We start from the raw sequence: 25,351 nt of genomic DNA, 5'->3' as shown, positions 1-25,351 counted from the left end.
CTGTGTTGAGGAGAGAGGAGAGGAGAAAGGAGAGAGAGGTTCACGCCGTGAACACTGACTCATCACACAGATTAGATTGAACTACAATACCATCTCAACTCTTATGAACTGAACTGTTATTCCCATTTTTATTTTTTACTTATACATTTTAATTTTTTTTTTAACAATATTTTTTTTCACTCCAATTTTTAAATTTTTTTTTATTTTTTTAATTTTTTTTTTAACAATTTTTTTCACTCCAATAATTTATTTAAAAATATTAATTGATTCTTTTACATTTATTATTATAATTTATTTATATATTTATATTAATTATGGATTTAAGTATAATTGATTCAGATAATTATTGAATTATTGGTGATACACTTAGCAATTTATAATATCACTTAAAATTTATAATATCACTCATAGTTGAATATATTCGAGCGCGGTACAATATTGATATATATAGCTATTATATTGTGTGTGTTTTGCACTAAAATTCATTTAATTATATTTTTCCTGAAAATCTGGGTTTAATAAACATCACGTACTTAAAAATTTGAAACTATCACCTTTTTATTCTACAGGGCCTCTGCTTTCAGAAAATGTATTATGTTCTGGGGTTTAAGTAATATTATTGACAAAAATTATGATTTTTACACCTTTGATTTGGAGGTTAGTATGCCCTGTATCTAACATGTACTATTACACTCTGTACAGATTCATCAGTTCAAGCATGTACAGCTTGTGACAGAGGCAGCAGCCATAAAGGAGGGGTCTGTTATCCACAGTGTGAGGAGCATCGCTACCTAGATGATGATGTAAGGAAGTACACATACAGTGCATGCCACATAATTATACTGTTTTAAATTTATATATATATGTGTATTTACATAGGTTGAGAAAAAACACAAATCCATCTACTGTTGTTCAACCAATAAGAAAAGGAAATAAATATAAAACCTCCATATATGCAATTTCATACCCACAATCCAGCGAAAGACAACACCCCCCCCCCCCCAAATGCATGGTCTAGTTTGTTTCAACAAAGGAAACAAATTCCTTCCTGATCCCACTGGAGGCAATCAGATTATCCCTGGTCAACAATCTCTGCTGTTACTGCTTATAAATGTTAATATTCAGTTATATTTTGTGCATTTAGGAATCCTGCTCCTGCTCTTTTTTTTTTAAATGAACCTACTGAGCTGACCAGAACTATTTCATGATGAACCTATTCCAGATGTTCACAGCTTTTACTGTGAGGAAGCATTTCCATATGTGGAGGTCATGTTCACTATATGGACCACCTATGTATTTATACATAGTGATCATATTCCTCTTAATTGCCTCTTTTCAAAAGAGAATAAATTCAGTTCCTCTAATCTTTCTTCATAGCTGAGCTCCTCCATGCCTCTTATCAATTTGGTTGCCCTTCTCTGCACTTTCTCCAGTTCTTCCATATCTGTTTTGCGAAGTGGTGCCCAAAACTGAACATCATACTCTAGATGAGGTCTTACTAATGATTTGTACAGGGGTAAAATGATATCTCTCTCTGTCTGGAGTCTTTACCCCTTTTAGTAAAAGAATTTTACTTACGTCAGAAATTTCAGCTTGGCATTGCATGCTATTATTATGACCTACCAGAACACACAGGATTTTCTTTACCATTGTCTCTTCCAGTTCTCCTTACAGAATGTATGATGTGTGTGTTTTTAGCCCCCAAGTGCATAACTTTATATTTATCAATAATAAACCTAATTTTACACATAGATGTCAAATTAAATAGTGCATTGAGGTCAGGTTGGAAGTTGGAGACATCTTACAAAGACATTATTTCACAACATAGCTTGGTGTCATCTGCAAACACTGAAATTTGAACTTTTAATCCCAAACTCTCTATCATTTATAAATAGGTTAAAAAGGTAGGGACCCACACACTGAACCTTGAGTGTACACCACTAATAACTTTAGACCATTTAGAGTATGAATCATTTATCACTACTTTCTGAATGTGGCCTTTTAGCCAGTTTTCTACCCATTCACAACCTAAATTCTCTAAGCATATAGACGTCAACTTGCACATTAGCCATGTGTGAGGAACTGTGCCAAATGCTTTATACTATATCCTTATCCACCCCTTTGCCTAAGTTTTTGATTACCTCCTCATAAGAAACAGATTTTTTTTGTTTAACTAGGGTCTTTCATGAATCCATGCTGCCTATTGCTGCCTTATCTATGAATACTGTATATAAAATAATTGTGCACACACACTTTGCGCATGCAGTGTTTTGCTCAGCCAGCAAGAATTAATTGATTCTAGCTGGTGGCAGCCCCTGGCTGCCCATGTGAATGCAGCCTCTGGGTTTTAAAGTGATACTAAAGTCTTGTTTTTTTCTTCTTAAAAATAACAAACATGTCTATACTTGCCTGCTCTGTGTAATGGTTTTGCACACAGCAGCATGGATGCTCCTCTTCTCGGGTCCCTGCCAGCGTTATTGGCTCCTCCCTCCTGTTGGGTCCCCACATAGCAAACAGCTTGCTATGGGGGCACCCAAGCAGGTGCGCTGTCGAGCTACGACTTGGCTCCACCCCCTCCCTCTCCCGATTGGCTTTCTGATTGTGATTGACTGCCTCAGTCAATCAGGAGTGAACCAAGGCTCTTGTGGACATCAGTGGATCAAGAAGGGGCTCAGGTAAGTGTCGGAAGGAGGGGTGGGGCTGCTACACACAGAAATTTTTTTACAGAATTGACAAAACGGGCAGCTGTTACAGTTGTTCATGCCCTGAATTTAACTGTTTTGCGAAATAGTTAAATAAGTGAGTTTACTTCCTCTTTAAGAATAACAAATATACAATTACAGTTCATTTAGAACTTTATTAGAGATTATTTATATTTGGAGGCCAACCTGTCATTAAAATGAATTCTGTACTGAAATAGTTGTTGCCACGTCAGCAAGTGACATTATGAAAAATTAAAAGTACATTTTCATTAATATCAATAAAAAATTGTTCTTCGCCTTCATGTCTAGCCAACTAAATCACCTGGACTAAGTTTTTCAAACATTAGAAAAATTCTTCCTTAAAATGTTTCCCTTTTAAGAAAGCTTAAAGTGCGTTTGTAATTTCTGATTTCTGGGTCAAAACATACTTAAATAAAAATATATAGATAGACATTAAGCGATAGAGAAAGAAATTATTTTAAAACACAAACCAACATCTGTATGTGTTATTTCACCACTAGATGGTGAACTAACCTAATACAAAAGTCATATATCTTTGACTAAGACCATCATCAACATCAGCATTGAATAGAAGGCTTTAATAGGTTTGAATGAATTGCACTCCACTGCCCAGCAGACTCAGGAACCCCTGGAACCAGTGCACATGTTTTATGCACTACTTTATAAATGTTTTGGCAAGTAAGATTCTATATATGGGCTGCACGTTTTATTTTACAGTTTGCCCATGTATTTAGCTTGAGGTGATTGTAGCCGTATTAGTGCATTTGCAACAGAAACAATTGAGTACTGACGTGATACTTTTTTTATTTGCACTAACATACAATTTTGAGGACAAGCTTTCGGGGAATGGCCCCTTCTTCAAGGTCCAGGCAGTACTACTTCACAAAGTTTTAGCAGAATATTAGAAGAGATGTGGGGGATGAAAAAAAAAAAGACTACAGATAAGACACAGCAAAAGCGCAAAGACTGGGGGGGGGGGGAACAACACTCACAAAGGGAGTAGGGAGGATCTTATGTTGGTGAAACAGGACAAAATATTGTTTTTTTCTCAAACTTGTCAATCATTTTTTGCTTATAGCTCAAAATATAAAAAAACGCACAGGTGATCAAATACCACCAAAAGAAAGCTCAATTTGTGGGGAAAAAAGGAGGTAAATGTCATTTGGGTGCAGTGTTGCATGACCGTGCAATTGTCAGTTAAATTAACACAGCACTGTAACGCAAAAATGGCCTGGTCAGGAAGGGGGGTAAATCCTCAGGAGGGCAAGTGGGTAATGTCAGGATTACAAAATAATAAAATCCAGGGCAATCTGATGGGCAGCAATCCAGTTGATATAATAATTAGTGACTGCGATGGTGAGGGTATTCAGCTGTACATCATTGTTCTGGAACAGCTTCCTAATAGTTATTATTATTATTATTATTATACAGGATTTATATAGCGCCAACAGTTCGCTCAGCACTTTAATAGTGACAACAGTGGGTTGTGCCTGTGCAATGTGTGTGTGTGTGTCAACATGTTTTAATAGTCTTCACCACCCTTGACAAAAAGATTTCTGTTTTATTCTATGGGGCCCATTCACATCTGAGACATGTTGCTCCATCTGATATTACTGACGATGATCTACCAATCTCAAATCACAAGTTACTATAATTTAAGGGTTACCTTTCATTACCAAAAACACTCTTGCCACGGGTGATTGCATTTCAGAATATTAAAGACATTGATTCTATTGCTCTGCCCAGTGGTATCAATTGTCTCCCCAGAATAAACTCTTTATCCATTTCTGATGAACTGGTTTCCCATTACAACGATGGCCTCTGCAGTCTCCTAAATACCCTGGCACCCTAAAATGCCGGGATGTGTCTTTCACCCACACAGCACCATGGTTCACACCAGCACTACTTCAACTAAAAGCAAAGGCCGTCAGTTGAAACGCCTCTATAAGAAATCTGGACTCACTATTCACAAAGAACTGTATATTAACCATATTCTTCACTATAAAAACACTCTGTCTGCAGCAAAATCCACCTACCTTACAGAATTATTCATTTCAGGTGAAGTTGGCTCTAAGGCCTTGTTTTCTGTAGTTAATAGCATATTTAAGCCACCAGACTCTTTTTGCCTTATCCCTCTACAACTTCTTTTTGTAACTCTAATGACAGTTTTCAACGCCAAAGTTGAAAAGATTCACAAACAACTTACTCTGAGCCCCTTCCACTGTCTGTTTTCACTGTCACTGTCCAGTTCTCTCTGCTTGTTCTTTCTCAAATTTCAAACTTCCCTCTGACACTGAAATAACCAACCAGTAGGTTAGTAAGCCAAGCCCTCTACCTTTCAGTTAGATCCTCTCCCTACTGTCCTGGTTAAAGCCTGCCTATACTTTCTGTCCATCTTAATAACTGATATTATACATTCCTCTCTCGCCTTTGGTATTGTTCCCTTATCTTTCAAAACAGTTGTAATAATCCTCATACTTAAGAAACCTGGTGCAGACCCCAGTGACTTCAGTAACCTTCAGCCCATCTCCAACTTTCCTTTTCTATCCAAAATCCTTGAAAAAACTGTTGCTTCTCAGGTCTATACTTACCTCTCTGACTTTGACCTGTTCATTCAGTTTCAGTCTGGTTTCCGCTCCCGACATAGCACTGAAACTGCCTTGATAAAAATCACAATTGATCTCCTCATGACAGCTGACTCTGGTCTCATAACTATCCTCCTCAATGTGAATGCTCCCTTTGATACCATTTCTCATAACATCCTCCTTGACAGATTAGCCTCTATTGGATTCACTGACTCACCCCTGAACTAGTTTAAACCTTGTCTGTCTGGCTGTACTCAATTCATCCAACTCAAATCTTTTAAATCCCAACCATCTCCATTTGTCCAGGAGTTCCTTCTGTTTATCAATCTTCTTCTTCTTGGTTCTATATTTTATAAATTTACCATCCACTTCCATTGCTACGTGGATGACACCCAGCTCTACTTGTCTACTAAACCTACTACCACACTTCCACCCAAATCCTTCACTGACTGTGTACAGGAAATCGAATCCTGGTTCTTTACAACTTTCTCAAAATAAACACTTGGTAAAACTGAGGTTCTCTTCTTTGGCACGAAATCCATCCTGACCAGGCTTAACAGTTTTTCAGTTTATGTGGATAACTCCACAATCTTTCCCTCCCCTCAGGTAAAGAGTCTGGGTGTCATCCTTGACAGCACACTGTCTTTCCAAACTCATATCAATAATGTCACTCAGTCAGCATATTTCCATCTACATAAGAGTAATCGCATCTGTCCATTCCTTACACCCAACAGCACTGCTGTTCTCATTCACAATTTGGTCACTTTCCGCATAGATTACTGCAACTCCCTTCTTTTTGGTCTCTCTTTCCCTCCATAAACTGCAACTGGTTCAGTTTAATAAAACATGGCACCTGCCCCGGTCTATAACTGGCTTATGAAGCAAGGACTACGTGAACCTGGCAATGCATGTCAGTAATAAAGGAAAAATGGTTCGAAAATCAACTCGCCAGCCAGCTTGCCAACAACCAAATTGACCTGTCTAACAGTATGCATTAAAAACAGGGGTTTAGTTAGCACACATTTGCAAATACATACATAAGCCACAGAGCCACATCATGGCACCCTGATATTCTGTGGTCCTAACTCTACAAATTTGAGAGTCCCCATAGTAGAGGCACATGCATTTAAAGGATAGACCAGGGGCAGGTGCACATGAAGGGAGCCCACCCCTCTTAAAGGTACAGGAGTGCAAAGAACACCCAGCATGTAGCACAATGGCAGCCAGGGCGCCCAGTGCACTCACCTTAAAAACAACAGTGTAATAAAACATGGCACCTGCCCCGGTCTATAACTGGCTTATGAAGCAAGGACTACGTGAACCGGGCAACGCATGTCAGTAATAAAGGAAAAATGGTTCAAAAATCAACTCGCCAGCCAGCTCATATCAATAATGTCACTCAGTCAGCATATTTCCATCTAAGTAAGAGTAATCGCATCTGTCCATTCTTTAAACCCAACAGCACTGCTGTTCTTGTTCACAATTTGGTCACTTTCCGCATAGATTACTGCAATTCCCTTCTTTTTGGTCTGTCTTTCAAGTCCCTCCATAAACTGCAACTGGTTCAGAACTCTGCTGCTTGCATCATCACTAGAACCCCCTCCTTTAACCACTTTCCTACCTTCCTATAGTTGAAGTACTGCTACAGGGCGGCAGGGCTGCGCAAATCACATATATATATATATGTATGTGATTTGCATTTCCAGGTTGGGGGTGCATGCTAAGGATGTCAATCACTGGGTCCTGGCCAGCGATTCCTGGCCGGCACTCAGTGCTCATCGAGTAAAGCTGACAGGGGAGAGACCTATGTGTAAACAACACAGGTCTCTCTCCTGTCAACATGGACGTGCTGTTTTGTATCTCTCTGCACAGCATGTCTCCCTAGTAAAACACAGCACACAGTAAAACACACACAGCACACATGTACCCATTTGATCGCCCCAGATATTAACTCCTTCCTGCCCAGTGTCATTAGTACAGTGTCAGTGCTTTTTATTAGCACTGATCACTGTATTAGTGTCACTGGGGATGTCAGTATACATTACTAGCATTAAAAAAAATACAAATAACATTTCCAGTATCTATACCGCCATTTGTAGACTCTATAACTTTCACGTAAACCAATTAATTTACACGTATTGGGATTTTTTTAGCAAAGACATGTAGCAGAATACATTTTGGCCTACATTTATGAAATTTGATTTTTTTTATTTTTTATTGGATATATTTTATAGCAAAAAGTAAAAAATGTTGTTTTCTTTTCAAAATTGTTGGCCTTTTTTTGTTTATAGCGGAAAAAAGGCAAAAGTGATCAAATACCACCAAAAGAAAGCACTATTTGTGAGAAAAAAAATTACATAAATTTTATTTATGAACAGTGTTGCATGACCGCGCAATTGTCAGTTAAAGAAACTCAGTGCTGTATTGTACAAAATGGCCTGGCCAGGAAGGAGGATAAATCCTCTGGAGGGCAAGTGGTTAATCACACCACTCCTGTTCTGCAGTTCTTCCACTGGCTTCCGGTCAAATACTGTATCGATTTCAATATTCTATTACTTACCTTTAAAGTCATCCACAATCTTGCTCCTCCATACCTCTCTGAACCCCTGCATATTAACAGACCCCCCACACGCTCAGATCTTCTTCTTCCATCCACCTATGGGACTGCGAGCCTTTAGCTGCTCTGCCCCCCGACTTCTGAACACCCTGCCACCTGACATCTGTAACATTGACTTCCTACCCACCTTCAAATCATGTCTCAAAACTCATCTTTTTAAACTAGCATACTCTGTCTGACTTGTTTTGTAATTAATGTTTTATGTAATTTAATTTTTTTTTTTACTTTTCTTGTTGCTCTGTTGCTATCTTTGTAAAGTGACCTTAGGTGTTCTGAAAGGCACCTATAAATAAAATCTATTATTATTATGTGCTGTCAATTGTTGCACTATAGAAGTACAGAGCTTATTTAGGACAGAATCATTTTTGGCTCTATAGACTTCAACGGAAGTACCTTAAACACGCGTGCAATACATGTTTTTCCTGTGTTTTCTTGCCTAAGATCCAGTCCTCTCTGCCTGCTTAACATTCACCTAAACAAAAACATGCCTGACAAAGAGAGAAAAATGCTCTTAAAAGTCTCTTGGCTATGGAAGCTGACACTCATCAAGTGTGATCTTGCATGACATTTATTTGTGTGACAACCCGGAAATATATTAAAGACTGATAAGCTTTAATAGACTGTCAGTTGAATGGTTCTTGGCACACCCTAGTTATTGACCTGTGATACCTATTATATCCTAATTCCTGTCTATGAAAAGCCTGTAATAATTATTGCATAATTCTTGCATTATTTTCCTTCACGTTTATTGACTCTTATTTAAAATACGATTCTTCTTCAGCTGTATTGATGTACTGAGACAAATATATAGGCTGCTTGGCAGTTTCTGGCTTCAATACTTCTTTATGGACCTGAAATCTTCATTCAGACAGTGAAGTCAGATGTCCTGACGTACATACTAGTTGTGGGCTGGAAGCTCAGAAACCATTGAAGCCTCTTTAAAGTTTTACTAAACCAACAACAGTAAAATCAGTCTGTACACTAAGGTTGCCACCTCATCCCTTTAAAACCGAAACACATAATAATTACACAGGTTCTGAGGCTAATCTATTGCAGATAAGGTTCTAGTTGAATTTAATTACCACTTTAATCAGTCACAGCATCTGTGTAATTAATATGTGTTCGGTATGTATTCTGTTACATGTCCTTGGTAAGAAAAAATACCAATAAGTGTATATTCATTGATTTGTGGGAAAGATATAGGGTCTACAAACTATGGTATAGATACTGGAATTTCTTGAGATGCTAAAATGCCAGTACAAACATCCCCCCAATGACCCTTTTTCGGAAAGCAGACACCCTGAGCTATTTGCTGAGAGCCACGTTGAGTCCATGGAAGATTTTTTTTTTCCACAAGTTTTTGGAAAATTACAATTTGTTTTTTACACAAAGTGGTCATTTAAATAGTATATTGCTCACACATGCCATGGGTATATGTAGAATTACACTTCAAAAATATATTCTGCTACTTCTCCCGAGTATGCGGATACCACAAGTGCAAGACAAGTGCAGTGACCCCTTTGAAAGCCTGATGCAAATTCCTCATTTCACTTCCTCACTACCTATCACAGTTTCAGAGGAATTTCAGTTTCTGAAATTCCAGGATAGCAACCCCCCCCCCCAAAATGGCCCCTTTTTGGAAAGTAGACACCCCAAACTATTTGCCGAGAGGCATATTGAGTCAAAAAACATCCCCCAAATTACCGTTTTTTAGAAAGTAGACACCCTGAGCTATTTGCTGAGAGCCATGTTGACTCCATAGAAATTTTTTTTATATTCCACCAGTTTTTGGAAAAATGACAATTTTTTTTTTTTTATACAACATTGTCATTTAAATTGTATATTGCTTACACATGCCATGGGTATATGTGGAATTACACTTCAATATATATTCTGCTACTTCTCCCGAGTATGGGGATACCACAAGTGCAAGACTTTTTGGGAGCCTAGCTGCACACAGCAGCCTGAAATCCAATGACTCCTTTGAAAGCCTGATGGTACGTAAATTCCTCATTTTACTTCATCACTACCTATCACAGTTTCAGAGGATCTGAAATTCCAGGATAGCACCCCCCTTCCCAAATGGCCCCTGTTTGGAAAGTAGACACCCCAAACTATTTGCTGAGAGGCGTGTTGAGTCAACGGAATATTTTTTATTATCACAAATTTTTTGAAAATGGAAAAAAAAAGTTTTTGGTTTTTTACACAAAATTGTCATTTAAATGATATATTGCTCACACATGCCATGTGTATATGTGGAATTACATCCCAAAATATATTCTGCTAATTCTTCCGAGTATGGGGATACCACATGTGTGAAACCTTTTGGGAGCCTAACTGCATACAGGAGCCCGAAATCCAATGACCCCTTTGAAAGCCTAAATTCCCCATTTCACTTCCGTACCTTCTATCACAATTTCAAAGGCTCTAAAAAATGCCAGGATAACACAACCCCGCAATGCCCCCTTTTTGGAAAGTGGACACCCCAAACTATTTGCTGAAAGGCATGTTGAGTCAATGGAAAATTGTATTTTTTACCACAAGTTTTTGGAAAATTGCAAAAAAAAAATTTTTTTTTTTGCACAAAGTTGTCACTCAAATGATATATTGCTCACACATGCCATGGGTATATGTGGAATTACACCCAAAAATATATTCTACTACTTCTCCCAAGTATGGGGATACCACATGGGCGAGACTTTTTAGGAGCTCAAAATCCAATGACCCCTTTGAAAGCCTAAATGTGCATAATTTTTTCATTTCACTACCCATCACAGTTTTCAAGGCCCTGAAATGCCAGGATAACACAACACCCCCCCCCCAAAATGACCCCTTTTTGGAAAGTAGACACTCCAAGAAATTTAGTAAGAGACATGCTGAGTATTTTGCAGATCTCATTTTTTGTCACAAGGCTTTGAAAAAAAAAGAAAAAGAAAGGAAAATACGTTTTATTTCCTTTCTGCATTTTCCAAAAGAATTGTGGCAACAAACTAAATCTACAAAATACTTGCCATGCCTCTTTTCAAATACCTTGGAGCGTCTACTTTCCAAAAAGGGGTAATTTTGGGGGGGGGGGGGGTGTTGTACTATTTTGGCATTTCAGGGCCTCTGAAACTGTGATAGGTAGTCAGGCAGTATAAGGAGGAAATAAAGCCCTTTAAAAGCCTATGCCTATTGGATTTTGGGGTCCTGTACACGGCTAGACTGCCAAAAGTCTCTCACATGTGGTACCCCCATACTCGGGAGAAGTAGCAGAATGTATTTTGGGGTGTAATTCCACATATACCCATGACATGTGTGGTGTGAGCAATATATAATTTAAGTGACAAGTTTGTGTAAAATTTTTTGTTTTGTCATTTTCCAAAAACTTGTGGTAAAAAATAAATTCTCCTATTGACTCAACATGCATCTCAGCAAATAGATTTGGGTGTCTACTTTCCAAAAAGGGGTCATTTGGGGGGGGGGTGTTGTTATCCTGGCATTTTTTTCCAACAGTAGAAGCTTATGCCACATATCACCCACTCTTCTAACCACTTGGAAGACCAGGCCTTTTCTGACACTTTTTGAAAAAAAATTTTTTTGAACCCCCAAACATTATATATTTTTTAAAGCAGAGGCCCTAGAGTATAAAATGGTGGGTTAAATTTTTAATGTCACACAGTACTTGAGCGGCGATTTTTCAAACAAATAAAAAAACCCCACTTTTTTGAATTTTAATGCACAAAAACACAATATATTGGCCAATTGTTTGGTACAATATAAAAGATGTTGCTATGCCGAGTAAATCGATAACAAACATGACATGCTTTAAAACTGCGCATGCCCAATGCAACAGCGACAAAGTACATACATTTTTAATATCCATGCTGCATTCATCTTGCCATCAATCCCAGAACTTTCTACTTCTTAATAAGTGATTGAACAGTACTGACTGGCATATTCAAGGCTGTGGATATCTTTTTATATCATTTTTCATCTTTATACAGTTCTATTACTTTGTTACGCAGGTCTTTTTGACAGTTCTTTTCTGCTCCCCATTGCACAGTATCTAGCCTGCACAGTGCATCCACATAAGAGCTAACAAACTCATTGACTATTTATACACAGACACTAATTGCAATTTTGGTTGGAAGCTCACAGAGAACATTACAAAGAGACAGAAAACCACAGTAAAAAACAATTTCATGAGAAATAGATTACAGGGGCATTAAGTACTTTATGTTTTTTAGTGTCACTGTATTGTGGTTTACTTCCATTGACTTAATCCTTTATTTTGCAGGGTGTGTGCCAGCCTTGTGATTCATCATGCAGGCATTGTTCTGGTGGGGGGCCAAATCTTTGTATAACATGCAAAACAAATACTGCTTGGTCACCTGAAGAAATGAGATGCATCAACTGTTGTGATTCGCATACTGATCAGAACGATTGCTGCTTTTGTGACCTGAATTCTGGTATGTAAATAAAACATAGAAGACTGATGGCAGCCTAATGGTTCATCCAGTCTGACCCTTTTTTGAAAACTTTTTTTCTGAGTATAGATCTGTGTTTCTACCAAGCATGTTTGCATTCACTTACTGTTGATTGACTTGAGCATCGGCCATTTGTTTGTTCTGCGAACACATGAACGGTAAGGGAGTTCGGCAGGCTATTCGCCCGCCGCACCCCACAATGCACTGCGCTCTGAGTGCATTGTAATTGGCCAAAGCAATGCACCTGACCACAGCACAATTAGGTGGAGCTAGCGGTGACATCACTGCTAGCTCCGCCCAATTGTCTACATCTGACCAAACAGATAGCGGAGAGTGCAGTCGGTGGGCATAATTTTTTTTTTAATTTGGCAAGTCGTCGTCATGACAACGCTGGATGCCATGACTGCCAATGGACTACAACTATGGAACTATTTTTGGAGCTTTGTTTGTAATAACAGACTTGTCAAAAAACTGTTGTGTTTTTATTCACATTTTACACTTTTTTGATGAATGAGTAATGATACTACCCCCCCATACTCACTCACAAAGAGGGGTGGCTGGGATCTGGGGGCCCCCTTGTTAAAGGAGGCATCCAGATTCCAATAAGTCACGCACCGCAGACCCCCATAACCACAGCCCGGGATGCGGGGAAGAGGCCCTTGTCCCCATCAACATGGAGACAAGGTGCTTTGGGGTGGAGCCCCCCTACCCAAAATCACCCCCCCCATGTTGAGGGCATTTGGCCGGGTATGGTTCAGGAGGGGGGATGCTCGCTCGTCCCCCCCCTTTCCTGGCCTGCCAGTCCTCTGCTTGGACCCCCAAACATTATATACCCCACACTTTTTCCGCCAAAAAATTCCCCAAAAGTTCCCCTTAAAATTCCTACCAGGCCTAAAGAACCTGGTATGGCTTTTAGGGGGAACCCCATGCACTTTAAAAAAATATATTTTACTGTGGGCTCCCTCCTAACCTTCCTACCAGACCTAAAGGGTCTGGCATTGATTAGGGGAGGTACCCCACGTTCTTTTTTTGTGTTTGTTTTTTTTAAATGTCATTTCTGCTGGAGCAAGTTCTATACATTGTACAGATGGGCAACTTTGCAGGTAGCTAAATGGGACCTCCAAGGCATGATATTTAAAGGAATTTTTCATTTTTATTTTTACTTTAAGTAATGAAAAAAGATTGCCCCTTTAAAAACGGTACTTTTTTAAACATTGTTTTTCCCTTATTTCACTTTTGAACTTACAAGTTCGAGTCCCATAGACTTGCATTATGTTCGATGTTCACAGTTGAACATTCAATAAGTTTGAATGTTCAACCGCGAACCGAACACGGGGGGTGTTCAGCCTATCACTAATTACTGTAATTCTCAGTGAAAACACCAAGATAATGTATATGATTATAGAAGTATATGAGTTGCTTCCAGGCTTTTGCTCTAATTTAAGTTATTGTCCAGAGGTTATGGTCCAGAGGTCTTTAAGGTTTTGGTCCAGAGGTCTTTAAGGTTTTGGTCCAGAGGTCTTTAAGGTTATGGTCCAGAGGTCTTTAAGGTTATGGTCCAGAGGTCTTTAAGCGAGATATACCGGTCATGAGAATGGTTGGCATATTCACCTGGTGAGTTTGAATCCAAAGGGAGAGGCACTGAAAGAGCTTCACCATAACTTCCAGGCATCATATCATTAAATCACTTCTCTCTCCATCTCATTGCAAATGGAAAAGAAAAAGATAGCCTTCAGTGGTATAGTAACCCATACAATCAATATTTATTTATTAATAAGCTACGTATATAAGATAAAAACAGCTCATCTCATGGTGTCATAATAAGGTGTGCATATTGGCTCAATGTTCTCACCACCTTTGGACCAATCAGGCACTTTTGACTTCTTCATAGGGGTTGGACCCCTGTGGTGTGTTTTGGGCGCTCCAGAAATGAAAAATATCACTTATTTATAGTTGTTTGTATGAACACTTATGGACTTATGTCACATTAGTTTGCACATTTTGTTTGCAGGTTAAAAGAAAAGTACTTTGCACTTGATGTCATTTATGCGAAGTTGTTATATTTGGAATCCTTTCACAGTGCTACCAGTGAGATGGAGATCTTTAACAGGCGTTAGACAGGCGTTTGGAAAGCGGTTTTAGGATTTCTGTTTATTTTCACCTGGTGATCCTGCCAGTAAGTCTGTTTTTCGACAAAACAAGCTGTCCTGCAGATTTAGCAGTTAGAGGGGTGAGACAAACCATTTACCACTGATAGGGATGCTTACAATTATCAGCTTTTATTTATGTATATAAATCCTTTATCCCTCAAGAAAATAACTGTTGCTGTAATTTATTAAAACATGTTAGCTGGAGATTGGCTTCAATTTCTTAGTGTATCAAAATCTGCTAATGCATCTAACACTCCCCTCCCTTCAGACTGACAGTGCTTCTGTCTAGAGGTTTCTCTGTGCTTCTTCATCATAGTTGAGGCACTATAACACAGGAGGTGTGTTACTGGCCAGATCACCAGGTTAAAACAGAGGGGAAAAAAAGCCTAAAAAAGAAAACTAATGCAGCCACCACATCTAGTGATTGGTAAACTGCAATATGTTAAAACAGTTTTAAACCCAAAACCAGAAATATAACACATTGCAGTTTACCAATCGTTAGATGTGGTGGCTGTATTCTCTTTTTTAATTTAGAGTCTCAGCTGCATTGGACTGGTACTGCAAGAATAACTTTAATGGAGTACAACGGGAAACTTTCAGGCAAAGCTGTATAAAGTAATGGACAGAGCCAGCAACTCCAAAATCCATATGAAGACTTTATTTATTACTTTGGAGTGACATAAAAAGCAGGCTGATGCATTTCAGCAAATAGCCTTGTTCACAGCATAATGCTTAATACAAAAGACAGGACATATATGCACAATTGCTTACCCAAAACAAGGGGTGGCTCAAGATAATACAACAATATACATAATTAAACAATTAACCAGTTGAAACTAAATAGGACAAGGAAGCAGACAATAGTAAACATCACAATAAGGACTTGGTATTAAAAATTACAAAAAATCCAGATAAATTTCTTTTATATAAATGCACCTCTCCCTGAGAACTGCATGGAAAGAATCATTTCCAAAAGAAAAAGGGGTTTATGGGCAATTCCAGCTTAGCACTTTAAATTTGAACATTTGGCCTGGAGTTCCAGAGATTTAATAAATATCAAAAGACCGCATTATCTGTTTTAAGTGGATTTAGATTTAGCCCTTGGGTCAAAATGATCTCAGTTGTTGTAAAAATGTAAATGTGTTTAAATGACTGTAAGCTATTAATCTCACAAACACTACCTTACCCTGTACTAAGCATGAACATCTCGTGAAATTGGAGGTACAATTAGAGGGAGAATGTAGTGAGTGTGAAATATCCTACAGCCATTTAAAACCATTTTAGCTCTTTAAGACAGGCAGGCAGTGGGTGGTAAAAATAGGCAGCTGAGCTGTGGTCCCCACCCCCGGCTGCCCACCCAAATTCTAACAATACAGCTGGACAGGGCTGTACACATGCTATGGCCGTAATGCTTGGCTTTGTGGTCACAGCATTTTTAACTTGGAGTGCAGAGTTTGACAGGTGGCACTGCCTGTCAAACGCGTCCATTGAGTTCAATGGGGCTGTACTGCAGTGGCTCACAGTTGCAGGACTGATCTACAAATAAGTAAAAATAAATGTGAAAAAAAGCAGGTCTTCAGGAGGCAGCAGTAGTGCCATAGATCGCTTTTCAGAGGGTGGTAAGTAGTACCCCTAATGTGAACGAAGCCATTAAAAGTTAATGTGTATGTAAACCCTGACAAAGAACTTGTCTGTTCAATAAGTTCAATATATACCTTATCTTGTCAAAGGAGAGGAATCTGTAGTCCTGTCCTACTTCTCTTCTAAATACAGTACACAAAGGGGGGGATTTACTAAAACAGAGCACTCAGAATCCGATGCAGTTGTGCATAGTAGCCAATCAGTTGCTAACTTCAGCTTGTTCAATTAAGCTTTGACAATAAAGGCCCATTTCACATGATCGGTCTGATTGAGTCTGCCCGTCAGTTTTTCAGGCAGACCCCCCCCCCCCCATTCTCCTCTGTGGAGCAGCTGATGTAAACAGGCTTGTGTCCTTTTACAGCTGCCTATCTCCAATGCGATCCGTCTCAGTGGATCAGATTGGAGGGCAGTTGGGTATAAACGGGCAGCCAGTCCATTTACATCTGACCCCCCATAGAGTACAGCGGGCCGTGTCAGTGTCCTGTCATTTGCCCGCTCTGCTCAGCAGGAGAACAACAAACAAATTCCCTGCTCAGCAAAGAGTATTCTGCCCTGTGTGAAAGGGCCTAAAACCTGAAAGATGATTGGTTTCTCCCCCAAAGTGTGTTACACAGGTAAAAATACAGGTAAAAATATGAAAAAAAAAGAAAATTAATTCAACCATGACCTCTGAGAACCACTTCCTTGTCTTGTGCTTGGACTTTATATCATGTGTGTTTTGTTTGTAAATGTATTGAACTATGTTTGAACTAGTTAGGTATTTGGTGGATTGAGGTCATAGTAGCTGCAAAAAGTACCTAAGAACTGAATATAATGGTTTTCCAAAATAAGGAGCTTTCTTTTTTTTACAAGTTTTTTTTATTACATATAAACTATGAAATGGAACTTTGAAACACAGGCTGACAGATGTCATCATCTATATTTCCAAGATCAAACTCCTTGGGGTTGAATTTTCATTTTGTACAGTGAATGTTCATTTAGCTCTAGGTCAGTAATGTCATTCGTTTGTACATTTTGGTAAGTACTGTAATCTCCTACCTCCAGGGATATATCTGTATTTAATGTGTAGGAATTTAATGTGGTTGTGAACCTCACACATGAAATTTGAACAAAGCATATCCCTCTATAATATGTACAGGTCTCTGTCCAGAGCACTAAGTGTAATTTCTGTCTTCTGCCTCATTCCATTCATGCTATCTGCATGAGTCATTTCTCATGGGGAGGGAGCTCCAGTACACAGCCTGTGATGGACAGCCTCAGCTCTGTTCCTGTATGCTGTGTGAAGTTGGGGGTGTGTCCCTTTCCTCCAATCAGCTCCCAGAGCTCTCCTCACTGAGCTCTGCAGTGTGTAATGTTAGTTGTCTGCCCCATTTTCTGAAGTTTCAGACAAGCTTTAAAAATTTTGGACTTTGAATGGATGTAGGGAAGAGATGACTGCAGAAAACTAGGTACAACTAATCTAGGAGAATTTGTTTCATCTCTGTGTATCACCTGAGACCAGTCACTTCATTGGGTATATGGAAGGGTTTACAACTACTTTAAGTCAGCATTGTCAGTTTTTTGTCTTGGGCAGATCTCTCACACCCCTTATTTATCCAGGGGTCAACAAATATAGGTGGATGCAGTACAGAGCCCTAGTGTTAAGTGACCATCTTGATGATCTGCACACATGTACCCACAACTAATGCATTTCCATTGGCTGCCTAATACACCAAAAAAGGCAAATACAATTTTTGGTCACGCAACACACTGAAATGCACTGTAATGCATGTCCTTCTGCTTAGTGTGTTGGGGTTCCATTTACTATTCACAGTAATGTACAGTAGGCCCTAGAGCTAAGCATTTGATCAGGCTAGGAAGGTAGTACAAAACAGTAGGCCATGGGGAGAGAAATATACAGTAGATGCAAACCTGGCCTTAAACCATCCATATGGGACCAACACATCCACACATTTGAGGTGCATGAAGGAATCCTCCCAGCTATGGTAATACATTCTGACAGCTGGACTGGCATAATACACTGATCAGTGCTGCTTGTGCTGATCGAATACAAATTTTCCAACAGTCCCCTTCGAGTGGAGTCGATCATTAGATTGACTCCTCCTGAACGGGAACAGTCATAGATGGATCAATATTCAGCTGGTCCCTGCTGAACTGACTGAATTTTGATCCATCTATGACCAACTTTAGTTAACCCTCTTTAGTTTTAATTAACCACTTCCAGACCAATTCTGACATTCCTCTCCTACATGATGGCACATTGTTCTTGTGCTAGAAAACCACTTAGAACCCTCAAATATTACATATATTTTTAAGCAGAGTCCATAGAGAGTAAAATGGTGAGTGTTTCATATTTTTATGCCATATGGTATTTGTGCAGAGGTTTTTCAAATTTGTTTGCAAAATATACACTTTAATGAAATGTAATGCACAAAAACACAATAGAGTATAATACTAAACAGTTTGGAACAGCGTCAAACTTCAGTTCCTAAAATCTCCATAGGTGACACTTTAAAAGCCTTTACAGGTTACCAGTTTAGAGCTAAACAGGAGGTCTGGTGCTAGAATTACTGCTCTCACAATTGCCGTTGATATATGCATGTGGGACCGATGTGTGCATTCTCAGGAACAGGGGCACTTTACATTTTTTAAAAAAATAATTATTTATTTTATTTAAAATGTTTTATTTTTACACTGTAACTTTAATTTTTTTGATCACTTCTATTGCTATTACAAGGGATGATCCAATATTTTTGCAAGCCAGTAATGGCTTGTTTACATGAGACCGAAACCAGAAATGACGAAATCTTTGTCACTTCTGGTTTCTGACATCACACAGTGGGATGAATGACATCCTCTCCTCTCACTTACCAGGCTCCCTGATCACTTGGGAGAGCCCGGTAAAAGAAGCGGCGGGGACCCCCTTCCGCTGCCTGTAAAAATAATCCAGTGGCTCTTTAGCCACTCGGACTACTTTTACAAGATGCAGAATCACCATCTCTAAAGAATTATATCTCAATCATTGCTGCAGGTGCAGAGATGACCGACATATCACCCTTCCCAACCAAGGACTTATGTGTATGTCCTATCAACGGGAAGAGGTTAACTCCTTTCCTTGTGTGTGACTCATGGTAGTTGTGTGCGTCATGTGATTAAGGTCAGGTTATTGTAGGTCAGCTGGATGACTCAACAGGTTGTGGCTCTATAACCTCCTCCTGACTCTAGGGTACCATAGAACCTTCTGGAAGTCGGTAAGCAGGAAGGGGTGGATGCCTAATCTGCATATTCATGTGGGGTCCAGCCAATCCCAGGTTTGGAGGCCTGGTAGAGTAGTGGGCTGGCATATAAATATGGTAGAGTCAGGCTGACGGGTGAGATGGGTGGAAGATGGAATGCTGAGAAGACTGTTTGTCTAAGAGGGGTCCCCTAGGATACATTCTGCGAAAAGGAATGGATGGAATCAAGGCCTGGACAGCAGGGAGCAAGGAAGACAGTGTGAGTACAGCAGTACACTCTGGGATCTACAAGGGAAAAGACTTCCAAACGTAGCAAGCTTTGTAAGGACAATGCTGGGCTCAATCCTTTATCTTTGTCCTGGGAGATCTTCTGAGAAGCCAGGAGGGCTGTTATTGCTTGCAGGCTGTGGAGCTGGGAGCAGCTCTATAAGGGGAGAGATGTAGCTGCAAGAAGTAAAACGATTTTTGAGAGGCTGCTAGTTCCTTGTAAAAAGGGCAGCTGCTACTGATCCGCAACGACTGTCGGCTTTCAGGAAAAGAACAGTCCAGGATCTGCCTTTGTACATTGGAGTGAAGTGTCCCCCTTCCATTGCGTCAAGCCAAACTTGGCATCCCATAATCCTTATTCCCCGTCCAAGTTGATTTCTCCTAATAAAATAACAAAACCAAGCCCATGGTCTGGTCATTGTCTTTGGATGCAAGTTGGTGCGAGAAATACCTGTTGTCTGGCTGTGCAAAGAGAGGCTTAAGGATACCCACAAACATTTACATTTTTTTAAACAAATGGTTCAAATACAGAATAAAATGTGTAATTTTTACCTGCAAAAGCACTAGTTATTTTAAAACTATCATTAGCAAACCTGGAAACAAAACTTTTTTTTCAATGCTAAAATGCATTTCCTTAGAATGTAAAGAAACTAAAATAATTTTTGTAGAGCTGTATATATTTAGGCAATAATATCACATCCAAAACATTTTTGATGTTTTCCTTACACAAGGACACAGTATAATTATTATTTTCTCTTTTACAGCTTTACATTAACAAGACATAATTTATATGGTAATATATTGATTTACATTTGTCACATGGCTTACTGGTTAGAAATCTTCTGCCAAAGAAAATATAGTGACTATTTTGTGATTTTAAATTGAATACAAAATAATTGTGGAAAAGTGAGAGCTTTTTGAAAGAAGACAATTATGGATGTGATATTTTGAGACAATAATAGCTTTAAATGTACACATTTTCTTAATATAAATTTTATCAGGTCACCACAAGCCTCACTATTATTATTTAAAGTGGTTGTAAACCTTTACTCACTAAAGTGACTAGCCCCAGTTGATACACAGAGATGATAGAAATCCTCCTACATACGCTGTACCTGGTTATCTGTAGCCCTTTCTCCTCTGCAGCCTTCTAAAACATATAGATCAAAGGCTATTTCTCAGTTCCAGCAGGCAATGGGTGGGTCCGACATCACACACTGCACAGCATAGAATATGGAGCTGAGTGTAATCTGAGACCTGAGAGAAGAGAATTCCTAAACCCCCTCTACACAGTCTTATAGACAAATACACATGCACAGTTGAGGTTGTTAATCTGTGGGGGACCGGGCTGTCTCCGAAAATTTTGTGGTGTTGTAATAACCTGTCAGAAGTGACTCATACAGATAGCAAAGGGAAGAGAGAAGACAGAAATTACATTCGGTGCTGTGGATTGAGGCCAGAAAATTTTTCTTCTAGCAGAAGTCCGAACTGTATATTTGTGCAATGACTCAGATCTTTCACATCACAGCCCTTTCCTCCTATGTCACAATCCAGTTTTTACATCAATGTCCTCAGTCCCCCTGCATATCACAGTACCCCCATTCACGCCACAGCCCCTTCTTCACACCCTTCACCCCCACAGTAGTGTCAGTACTGTCCTCTGCCTCCTCCCTCCCCCACAGTAGTGTCCTCTGCCCACCCCCACCCCACAGTAGTGTCTTTTGCCCCCTCCCACCCCACAGTAGTGTCTTCTGCCCCCCCACCTCACAGTAGTGTTAACTGCTCCCCACACCCCACATCCACCCAGAGTGTATACTGCCCCAGTAGTGTCTTCTGCCCCCCACAGTAGTGTCCTTTACCCCCCCCCCCACAGTAGTGTCCTTTTCCCCCTCCCACCCCCCACACACACAGTGTAGTGTCTTAGCCCCCTTCACTCTCCTACCTTACATAACAGCAGAGTGGAGAGAGGGAGGCAGAACAGTTATGGACAGAGCAGCAGAGTAGGAGCTGCCGGAGTTAACTATTCATATTAACAAGCTGGTGAATGGTTGCTAGGAATGCCTGTGTCCTAGCAATCAATCACCTACTGGTAGTTAACACTGGCAGCTCCTGCTCCCACCCTCCATCCAGAACTGTTCTTCTTCCCGCTCTGCATTCTGCTGTGAAGATGACAGCGAAGGTGGAGACTGTGCGGGAAAGAACTGGCTCCTGAATGATGTTACTGTGGTGGTCCAGATGGGACTGCAACTTGGTCCAGATCCAGACCGTGGTCCTCCATTAAGTGATGCCTGTTATAGAGGGATATGCTCTGTTCATTTTTCATTTCAGGGGTTTACAACCAATTTATAGATATCTTCTTTTCTGCTTTCCACCTATTCATCCACCAAAGGGTGGTAAGCAGAGGAGCAAAGCTGGCGTATGCCGCCAGCTCTGTTTACTTTGCTAAGAACAATAGTGATTCCACCATTTCCATTTGATTATTCCCCCAGACAATGGCTGGTCAGTGGAAACGGCGAACATTCCTGAAAATGGCAGTTTTTTAATAATTCTAGGGGTACAGGGTGATGTGTTTTTATTTATTGTTTGGGTGATAAAGGAATTGGTTAGCATTTGGAAAACTTTAGATTATGTAATAGATAAACATTGTTAATGTGGACATTTATTGCAGTTAGGTAATTCTGTCCTGCTTAGTTCCATTTGTCAGTTTGTCAAAAACCATCATACAAAAAAAAAAAAAGCAGTGTTTTTTTTTTAGAAAACGAATGCACAAAGCAAAGTGCAGTAACCCACTGAAACTAGCAGTCAGAATATCCCGATATAAGATGGGTACTGGCCGGTTGCAGTGAATGTTTTACTTTACAGTTTTCACTCCACACTGCATTACTGAATTGACCAATTCCTATGAAATACTAATTCCTATTCTGCCCATTCCTTTGCAGTACTTTGCATAAAACACTTACAAGTTGAAGCTGAACAGGTTGCCTTGAAGAACCTAAAGCTGGCCAACAGATTGCCTCCCAAAGTCTCTTATTCTGCTGTCACCCCCATTTTGCTTCTGGTGCTATTGATCATGGCAGTGGCAGTGTTTGTTATGAAACAAGCCAAGTCCAAAAAGATCCTGTGTTGGAAGCCAAGCTATGAAAGACTGAACGGCAATTCCAGGGCTATGACATACCACGATGAGGACACCATTGTTCATAAGAATGCCTCTGATGCTGAAGAGGAGGACAGTATGGATGAATGCGACATAGTATACAGCACTAGGGATGGAACGGTGTACAAAAAGTATAGCTTTAAGTTAAGACCAGCTGATAGTAGGGTGTTGCAGGAATTGGCATGTATAAACAAAGTATGATGTCATGATATGTCTCTGTTATATTTGTATGCATTGGTTCCTACCAACATATATCTGAGCAACATATATGCATAGCTCAGTATTAAACACATGGGGAAGCCAGATTAGCTTGCTGTTAGTTTACTGCTGGATTTCTTAAATCAAGACGCAGGAAGAAAATTAGTATCTGATAAACGGACTAATAGGACACTTTTTTTTAAAAAAAGCTCAAAAACAATAATGATGTGTTTGTCTTGTAATTAAGACAAAGGTTTATATGATCATTGGATGTACTGTAGATGTGTTAGCGCCATTGGATGTAGATGTGCTAAATCTTATTTTCTGAGTATTTGTATAGATTAACATCCTCATTCACAGCAACTCCCTCCCTTCTCACCTCATCTTACCTTCTCTCCACCACTAACAACACCTCCATCTCTTGTCAGTGCCTTCAACTCACCTTTCACCATCCTTCCTTACACTGACTCCTTACCATTCCCTTCATCCCTCCAGGCACAGCACAGCACCTCACTCTCCTTGTCAAATATGCCCCCCCCCCCATGCTTCTCTGTCTCTCACCTTACCTCCAAGGTCCCAAACCCCTCTTACCCAAATTGCCCCTTTAACCCAGCTGTCCACAATGGCTTCCTGAGACACATCTCACTCCTCCTATAGTGTTTGTCTCCCATCTCACCCTTTGCTTACCCTGCAACTGTTCCTGGACACAGCGCATCGCTCCCAGCTAGGGTTGCCACCTGGCCGCTATTTTACCAGCTTGGGTGGTAACAAAGGAAATTGTTTGCAATGGGATTTAGAGGCAAAAGACTTTAAGACCAGTGTATTTTCCCAGAAAAGGCAGCAACCCTATTCCCAGCTCATGGTCCCCACTTCTCTGCTACATATTTAGTGTGTATGCATATATATAATATATAAATATTCCAAACTCTGTATTGGATTAAAGCTGCCTTATTGTTAGTAAGAACCTTGCTGTCACACTAATTAGCAAGAGTTCTGATACTTTTATGTGAGTGTTGCATCTTATTGGAAAACATATTTAAGCAAATCATTAAACATGCCATTCTTATAAAAAAGGATAACAACAGACACAGAATTAAAAAAAAAGATAATGCTCATAACTATCAATGGCTTCATATTAGATTTTATAGAAAATCTGATTTAGGAGCCCTGGCTCACACTTATGCGGTACGGAATTCACAGCACTTTCAGTGCGAATTCCATACCGCATCACAATCGCACCCCGTTCATGCACACTGCTGCGGGTGTGTATGTTAAGTTAACAACACCCCGAAAACGATCCACAAAACACGATGCGATGTGCAGAATCAGATCACATAGGTGTGAATACCTATGCGATCCAATTCTAGTGCGGATCCAAAAAAGGGTCTTGCATGTTTTTGGTGTGGGTGCAGTACGATTAGAGGCATACAAAATGTATGGCTCCGATCGCACCGCACACAAATCACATGTGATTCGCACTGGAATGAGGTGCGGTTTCTGTGCGAATCACATGCGATATACCGCATCGCACGTATGTGAACCTACTAGCTTTGTAGAGATGATAGGAACCATGAAGTTATTGCTTGCACCTGTATTTCTTACATTCTTACAGTCATGGCTAAGTATTCAGCTATCATACTCAGCCATTCTAGCACCTTAAATTTAACTCTGTATTCGAAAGCTGCATGGAGTGAGGAGCTTTGTACAGCACTTTGCCTCTAGTCATTGCAAAAATGAATCTTATATGGCTGCATTATTATGGACACTGAGTGACATGGGAGAAATATGCTGCTAGAATTTAACAAACTTCTGCATGTCTAAATAACTTTTTCTTGAAGCTGAGTCACCTTTACCCTGCTCTGGTAAAATTTCAAGTGCAATTGGACTGTCTGCAAAGAGCAAACAAGTTGTCATAAACTGAATGTATCAATAATCATCACAGGCACACATGTTAAACTGGGTATTATCTAAAGAGGGGCGAGTTTTTGAAAGCTGGAACAAAAGAGGGGAGCTTTCCCAATGTAACCAATCAGGATTTATCTTTAATTTGCTGGAAAAATTAAACTGACTGACTGCTCACCTCCATTTCTTCTTTTGTTTTCAGATTATATAAATCGACTCCTTGGGTACTGTATCTGTCTTATCTTGATTGCTGCATACTGACGACTTATTTCATTTTCTCTAAAATGCATGCTATTCTATGTGTACAAGTTACTGTATATCAATTTAATGGTTTTAATGTATATTTCATAACTTTCCCTTTCATATTTTAGGTGCATATTTATTAAGCTTCGAATAATTTTGACCTAGT

At 39.7% G+C, this 25,351-nt stretch overlaps 1 protein-coding gene across 1 annotated transcript in view; it reads left to right on the top strand.

Moving 5' to 3' along the window:
* LOC149447572 (proprotein convertase subtilisin/kexin type 5-like) overlaps window positions 1-25,125 on the top strand; it is a 150,300-nt gene extending 125,175 nt beyond the window's left edge. Inside the window, exons 14-16 of the mRNA XM_089652432.1 lie at window positions 703-803; window positions 12,205-12,376; window positions 22,628-25,125. Of these exons, the coding sequence (XP_089508558.1) occupies window positions 703-803; window positions 12,205-12,376; window positions 22,628-23,043 (689 nt within the window). The 3' untranslated portion in view covers window positions 23,044-25,125. The remainder of the gene's footprint in view (window positions 1-702; window positions 804-12,204; window positions 12,377-22,627) is intronic.
* Window positions 25,126-25,351: the final 226 nt, after the last annotated feature.

The sequence above is a fragment of the Staurois parvus genome, unplaced genomic scaffold (assembly GCF_062004578.1).
Source record: "Staurois parvus isolate SC_StPar_1 unplaced genomic scaffold, SC_StPar_1.0 ptg000682l, whole genome shotgun sequence".
NCBI lineage: Eukaryota > Metazoa > Chordata > Amphibia > Anura > Ranidae > Staurois > Staurois parvus.
Note: the sequence above shows the minus strand (reverse complement) of the source record. Positions and strands in the feature narration are given on the sequence as shown.